The sequence below is a fragment of the Aethalodelphis obliquidens genome, unplaced genomic scaffold (genome assembly GCF_003676395.1).
Source record: "Aethalodelphis obliquidens isolate GAN/ISIS:26980383/991018 unplaced genomic scaffold, ASM367639v1 scaffold10, whole genome shotgun sequence".
NCBI lineage: Eukaryota > Metazoa > Chordata > Mammalia > Artiodactyla > Delphinidae > Aethalodelphis > Aethalodelphis obliquidens.
The window spans coordinates 13811972-13820026 of record NW_020837954.1 but is presented as its reverse complement, the minus strand read 5'-3'; the positions used below and the strand labels follow the sequence as shown (position 1 = coordinate 13820026).

The 8055-nt window shown below is 35.0% G+C and overlaps 1 protein-coding gene across 2 annotated transcripts in view; it reads right to left on the bottom strand.

Annotated features, from left to right (window-relative positions):
• Positions 1–932: 932 nt before the first annotated feature.
• MIPOL1 (mirror-image polydactyly 1) overlaps positions 933–8055 on the bottom strand; it is a 304827-nt gene continuing 297704 nt past the window's right edge. Inside the window, exon 13 of one of the 2 annotated variants that reach the window (XM_027111098.1) lies at positions 933–1697. In XM_027111098.1, the coding sequence (XP_026966899.1) occupies positions 1631–1697 (67 nt within the window). In that variant the 3' untranslated portion in view covers positions 933–1630. The remainder of the gene's footprint in view (positions 1698–8055) is intronic. The other variant, XM_027111097.1, reaches the window with a different exon arrangement.

The window sequence follows — 8055 nt, the reverse complement described above, 5'->3', positions numbered from 1 at the left end:
ATCATAGAGTAGAAAAAGTTCAAAGGCATTCAAAGGCATAATCTCCAATGGTGTATGTAATAAAGTATTCTGTACTTGTCCTGAAAACAGGCAATGGTAGATTTAGTTCAATCTTAAAGATAAATTAAAAAATTGTATGGACTTCGAAAATTTTTCACTTGCCTACAAAATTTTCACTAATTCCACCTCTACTTGTCAATTTCATCCTGCTCCGCTCATATTTATTTTCTATCAGCTTCTCATCTATTCAATCTAAAAAAAATTTTTTTTCCTATAGCCAAATACATTCCTAAGCCAAAAAATCTTAGTTTTATTCATAATTTCATACGATTAGAAGTGACTGCCATGATGTAATTATTTTAAATTATCCCTTAAATTAAAAAAAAGTAGGTATCCTGAACCAAATCGCAGGTTTACTTTTTTCTCCAAGGCTTTATATTTTTAATTATAATTCTTTTGTATATTATATATTAGATTCCCCTCCTCCATTACAACAATTCAAATGATATTCTAAATAAAGATAATAGAAAAGAATACTTAATATGTTTGATAGGCTCTTGCCTTTTAGCATCATGCTGGCACATGCTAATTTTCAAGCCAAAAGTATCCCAGCCTATTAGACAGACTTGGCAATTTCTTTCTTTCCTTTTTTTTTTTTTTGTGGTACGTGGGCCTCTCACTGTTGTGGCCTCTCCCGTTGCGGAGCACAGGCTCCGGACGCGCAGGTTCAGTGGCCATGGCTCACGGGCCCAGCCGCTCCGCGGCATGTGGGATCTTCCCGGACCGGGGCACGAACCCGTGTCCCCTGCATCGGCAGGCGGACTCTCAACCACTTGCGCCACCAGGGAAGCCCAGACTTGGCAATTTCTACAGCTTAAATAGAGTTTAGATCATTATTCAGACCCAACATTTAAAAAATATTGACACCATGATTTTATAAGTACACATTAACAATACCCTCTTTTTATTGAAAACAGTGTGCATTATTTGTAGTGAAAGAAAAATCATGCCTTGATTAATGTAATTTTAATAAACCAAACCCTTATTAAGGCAAATTATACATTTGATTCTTGGTATCTATACTTAATATTCTTTAAAACTAACAAAGATTACATGCATGCATTGAAGGAAGACTATACACTCTTATGTGTGTGCTTCTCTCATTGGTTAAGAAATAAACTCTACATTGAAAAATGTATGTATTTGAAGTTTTGACCTAACACAGTGGATTAAGGTTTAGGCAATATTTACTCTGCTGTATTTTGATTCAGAAAGGGCCATATGTGAAGATATGATCCTGACCAACTTTACTATGTTTCTATAATGGTCTTTCAGCAAAAATATTTATATTAAATACAGTGAGATATAAAATAGTTACAAAATAAGCTGCAACTTTATAGCTACCCATTGGTAAAAGTCTGTAGTTAATACATTTGGATAAATAACTCAAGTCAGCAGCAAAGTGGTTAAACATTTGTGATTTGATTTTATCTCAACTTGGAATGTGGTTGGAGTGTCCCACTTCTAACAACTGTTTGCTAAGTTAAGGCTTTAGTGTTTACACAGTGTTGAATGAAGCAGCCTGGTCACCAGATGTGATTGCTTCCCCAGACTGTCGTTTTTTTCTCAGTCAGATCACTGTCCTTATGGTCCCTGTTCCAACCTTCTTCCTCAGGACGTCCACCAGCCTTTCCAACCTAAGTTGGGGGCAGGGGGGCAGGAGAGAAAAAAATGATTATAAAACATGCAATTATTGTCAGGAATGTTTTGGCTGAAAAAGGACAGTATTTGCCTGTGACCAAGCATTCTTGGTAGTCATGTTAAGAAACAAAGCATTACTGTAAGTGAGAGACATGGGTGCAGAGTGCCAAGTATTTGAGGTTAAAAAAACAGCAAAAACACAAACTTTAATCCAGATCTTCAGATTATGTCAGCATTAGATGCTACATGAAAAATCTAAGATACTAATTTTAATACATTTACCTACTTGCATTACGGTTATGAATGAAATCATTACTATGCAATGACAAGATGGCATATTAAACATAGAGCAGTTTCAAACTGATTTTCACCAAGAGTACATATTTCAATACATAAATACTATCAGCCTTAGATCTGTTACCTAGCTAAATAAGTAAGATACTGGTATACTGTACAACTGTTATGCATTAAATTTCTTCTGTTTAAAGCCAGGTATTAGGTGGCTAAGTTGGAAAAACTTGATATCTCAATGGTATGAATATAACTTAAATGTATAAAAATGATTTGATGCTAATAAAACCAGACTTTCTGTACTACATTTTAAAAGTTTCTATTCCTGAGTAATATAAATAGGCTAGCAATGACTATATATGCTTCTGAGTCAAAGATAAGTGATTTTTCAGTTGATTAAAAACTCATCAATTATACTGAAAATAGAGTCAAAAATTCAGAAGTCATTCTGTAGGTTCTTAGACTACTCTATGGGAGGGAAATCACATTCATTGAATGAGTGACAGTTTTGCTTGACAAAAGATGATGGAATCAGATCATTAATTGATTTTTTTTCCTTATTATTTTCTTTCCCGCAAGCATAAAACCTCAACAAAAAATCTTGCTTGGCGTTACACACACAGAAATCTTCTTTATAAGTGAAAATCACACCCAGCAGTTTTCATATACACAAAGCTCCCTCCTCAAAGACTGGTGAGTGACACAGTCTAGTCTGTTCTAGCTTACCTCATTTATATGGACCCATGCATGAGGGTCCTTTGCAAATAAACACAGCACAGAGCTAGACACTAAAGGAATGAGGGTATTCTTAGCGTCATACAGACTGGTTTAGATGGACTAATTGGATGCATGCAACACTGAAAACAGCTCAAGTTTATTGGATGATTCTGCATATATCAAGACTTCTGTTAATAGAAAACAGGAATATGAAACAAACAATTCAGTGCATAAAAGTATATTTGCTTTGAGATATATAGTAATGATCTTAGAGTAAAAATGCAAATCTTGCTTAAATTTATTACTACAAATTTCTCAAACGTAAATTTTACACAAGTAATATACAACCATTAAACCACGTTTAAGCTAGTGATGCAAATACTTGAACTAGAAGATTTACTGGACAATTCACTGTATTCACAGATAAGTTTGTATTAGTTGGACTTTCCCTAGTGATTAAAAACTAGTGCTATTTTATACACTCTGAATATTATGATTCATAGGATTACATAGATCCTTTAAGACAAAGTTTCACTACGTTGAATTGTGGAGGAGGGGGAAGAAAAATGTCACTATGAAATTTTAACTGTACTGTAAAATATGATAATAACTTGAATTAACTGTTAACAAATGACTCCCAGGAGAAACCTTGATATGCCACTAATAGAATTTCTCAGGATGTATTGTAAAAAGTTAGAAAATATTACTTTCAAGATGGTTAAATATATCCCTCCCCCACAATATCATTTGCATTACTATTAAAAAAACTTCCTCGTAATGTAAAAGTAAGCTCTACTCTGCACAGTTATTATCACTATGAATTCTGAATCAACGGAATGCCAAATTACTGAGATGAACCTGTTTTGTGCTTCTTTTGCCTTCTCCTTTACAGATGGACTCATTTTACTGTAGTTTCTTTTTCACATAGTAGGATATCTTTCCATTTAGAACTCTTAATACATCTTGCTAAGGTAAGAGGTTAGGAGGAAATACTTAAATATCACATTTTGCAATGTATTTACTATATTTCAACAATTACTAGAACAACCACATTCTCAGTTTATTCAGGTTGAATGATTTATGAAAATTTGATCTCAGAAATGAGAAAAATGTCAATTACTTAGTTTTGTAAAAGCTTACTGACTTTGGAAACACAATGAAGCACCTATTCTTTCCTGTAAGGAATGGACTACACCTGCCAAACATGGACTGTGCTGACAGGAAGGTAGGTGTGTCTGTCTGTTGAACCATCTTGCAGGATCTGCCTGCAGGCTATTCTTTACTGTCCAAATCAATAATATCCTTTAAAAAATTACATACTTTAATAAAATAGGGCCCAATTGCTTTACATGTTGCTCAGCAATAGCTTCCCACAAACTTCATGAATAGGAAAAGGGTTAGATCTAAGATTAGAATTTCTCTATTTTAAATGACGAACTGAAGCACAGACAAGGAAACCCTCATACAACGTCCTAAGATAAGACAGTAAGAAATATGGCCTGGTTTCCCTGTTCTTACTGCAAAGCTACTTCCACTATAGTTTTGGCTACTAGAAAGCTACAGATTTCAGATTATAGGTTAATGTATTATTTGTCTTAATAGCTTCATTAAACTGTTTCCTCAAGTTACTACTTAAGTCAAATTGTGTATTTTTTTAACACCTCTATTACAGTATAATTGCTTTAAAATAGTGTGTTACTTTCTGCTTTAGAACAAAGTGAATGAGCTATACATAAACATATATCCCCATATCTCCTCCCTGTTACACCTCCCTCCCACCCTCCCTTTCCCACCCCTCTAGGTGGTCACAAAGCACCGAACTGATCTCCCTGTGCTATGTGGCTGCTACCCACTAACTATCTATTTTACATTTGGTAGTGTATATTTGTCCATGCCACTCTCTCACTTTGTCCCAGCTTACCCTTCCCCCTCCCCGTGTCCTCAAGTCCACTCTCTACACCTGTCTTTATTCCTGTCCTGCCCCTATGTTCTTCAGAACCATTTTTTTCCTTTAGATTCCATATATATGTGTTAGCATACGGTATTTGTTTTTCTCTTTCTAACTTACTTCACTCTGTATGACAGACTCTAGGTCCATCCACCTCACTACAAATAAATCAATTTCATTTCTTTTTATGGCTGAGTAATATTCCATTGTATATATGCGCCACATCTTCTTTATCCATTCATCTGTCGATGGACACTTAGGTTATTTCCATGTCTTGGCTAATGTAAATAGAGCTGCAATGAACATTGTGGTACATGACTCTTTTTGCATTATGGTTTTCTCAGGGTATATGCCCAGTAATGGGATTGCTGGGTCATATGTTAGTTCTTTTTTTAGTTTTTTAAGGAACCTCCACACTGGTCTCCGTAGTGGCTGTATCAATTTACATTCCCACCAACAGTGCAAGAGGGTTCCCTTTTCTTGACATCCTCTCCAGCATTTATTGTTTGTAGATTTTTTGATGATGGCCATTCTGACCTCTGTGAGGTGATACCTCATTGTAGTTTTGATTTGCATTTCTTTAATGATTAGTGATGTTGAGCATCCTTTCATGTGTTTGTTGGCAAACTGTATTTCTTCTTTGGAGAAATGTCTGTTTAGGTCTTCTGCCCATTTTTGGATTGGCTTGTTTGTTTTTTGGATATTGAGCTGCATGAGCTGATTGTAAATTTTGGAGATTAATTCTTTGTCAGTTGCCTCATTTGCAAATATTTTCTCCCATTCTGAGGGCTGTCTTTTCGTCTTGTTTATGTTTCCCTTTGCTGTGCAAAAGCTTTTAAGTTTCATTAGGTCCCATTTGTTTATTTTTGTTTTTATTTCCATTTCTCTAGGAGGTGGGGCAAAAAGTATCTTACTGTGATTTTTGTCATAGAGTGTTCTGCCTATGTTTTCCTCTAAGAGTTTTATAGTGTCTGGCCTTGCATTTAGGTCTTTAATCCATTTTGAGTTTCTTTTTGTGTATGGTGTTAGGGAGTGTCCTAATTTTATTATTTTACATGTAGATGTCCAATTTTCCCAGCACACTTATTGAAGAGGCTGTCTTTTCTCCACTGTATATTCTTGCCTCTTTTATCAAAGATAAGGTGACCATATGTATGTGGGTTTCTCTCTGGGCTTTCTATCCTGTTCCATTGATCTATATTTCTGTTTTTGTGCCAGTGCCATACTGTCTTGATTACTGTAGCTTTGTAGTACAGTCTGAAAACTGGGAGCCTGATTGCTCCAGCTCCATTTTTCTTTCTCAAGATTGCTTTGGTTATTCGGGGTCTTTTGTGTTTCCATACAAATTGTGAAATTTTTTTGTTCTAGTTCTGTGAAAAATGCCATTGGTAGTTTGATAGGGATTGCATTGAATCTGTAGATTGCTTTGGGTACTAGAGTCATTTTCACAATGTTGATTCTTCCAATCCAAGAACATTGTATATCTCTCCATTTGTTTGTGTCATCTTTAATTCCTTTCATCAGGTTATAGTTTTCTGCATACAGGTCTTTTATCTCCTTAGGTAAGTTTATTCCTAGGTATTTTATTCTTTTTGTTGCAGTGGTAAATGGGAGTGTTTCCTTCATTTCTCTTTCAGATTTTTCATCATTAGTGTATAGGAATGCAAGAGATTTTTGTGTGTTAATTTTGTATCCTGCTACTTTACCAAATTCATTAATTAGCTCTAGTAGTTTTCTGGTAGCATCTTTAGGATTCTCCATGAAGAGTATCGTGTCAACTGCAAAGTGACAGTTTTACTTCTTCTTTTCTCATTTGGATTCCTTTTACTTGTTTTTCTTCTCTGATTGCTGTGGCTAAAACTTCCAAAACTATGTTGAATAATAGCGGTGAGAGTGGACCACCCTGTCTTGTTCCTGATCTTAGAGGAAATGGTTTCAGTTTTTCAACATTGAGAACGATGTTGGCTGTGGGTTTGTCATATATGGCCTTTATTATGTTGAGGTAAGTTCCCTGTATGCTTACTTTCTGGAGGGTTTTTGTCATAAATGGGTGTGGAATTTTGTTGAAAGGTTTTTCTGCATCTATTGAGAAGATCATATGGTTTTTCTCCTTCAATTTGTTAAGATGGTTTATCACACTGACTGATTTGCATATACTGAAGAATCCTTGCATTCCTGGGATAAACCCCACTTGATCATGGTGTATGATCCTTTTAATGTGCTGCTGGATTCTGTTTGCTAGTATTTTGTTGAGGATTTTTGCATCTAGGTTCATCATTGATATTGGCCTGAAGTTTTCTTTCTTTGTGACATCTTTGTCTGGTTTTGGTATCAGGGTGATGGTGGCCTCGTAGAATGAATTTGGGAGTGTTCCACCCTCTGCTATATTTTGGAAGAGTTTGAGAAGGATAGGTGTTAGCTCTTCTCTAAATGTTTGATAGAATTCGCCTGTGAAGCCATCTAGTCCTGGGCTTTTGTGTGTTGCAATATTTTTATTCACAGTCTCAATTTCAGTTCTTGTGATTGGTCTGTTTAAATTTTCTATTTCTTCCTGGTTCAGCCTTGGAAGGTTGTGTCTTTCTAAAAATTTGTCCATTTCTTCCAGGTTGTCCATTTTATTGGCATATAGTTGCTTGCAGTAATCTCTCATGATCCTTTGTATTTCTGCAGTGTCAGTTGTTACTTCTCCTTTTTCATTTCTAATTCTATTCATTTGAGTTTTCTCCCTTTTTGTTCTTGTTGAGTCTGCCTAATGGTTTATCAATTTTGTTTATCTTCTCAAAGAACCAGTTTTAGTTTTATTGATCTTTGCTATTGTTTCCTTCATTTCTTTTCATTTATTTCTGATCTGATTTTTATGATTTCCTTCCTTCTGCTAACTTTGGGTTTTTTTGTTCTTCTTTCTCTAATTGCTTTAGGTGTAAAGTTAGGTTGTTTATTTGAGATGTTTCTTGTTTCTTGAGGTAGGATTGTATTGCTATAAACTTTCCTTTTAGAACTGCTTTTGCTGCATCCCATAGGTTTTGGGTTGTCGTGTTGTCATTGTCATTGTTTCTAGATATTTTTTTTATTTCTTCTTGGATTTCTTCAGTGATCTTGTGGTTACTTAGTAGTGTATTGTTTAGCCTCCATGTGTTTGTAGTTTTTACAGATTTTTTCCTGTAATTGAGATCTAGTCTCATAGCGTTGTGGTGGGAAAAGACACTTGATATGATTTCAATTTTCTTAAATTTACCAACGCTTGATTTGTGACCCAAGATATGATCTATCCTGGAGAATGTTTCATGAGCACTTGACAAGTGTATTCTGCTGTTTTTGGATGGAATGTCCTATAAATATCAATTAAGTCCATCTTGTTTAATGTATCATTTAAAGTTTGCATTTCTTATTTATTTTCA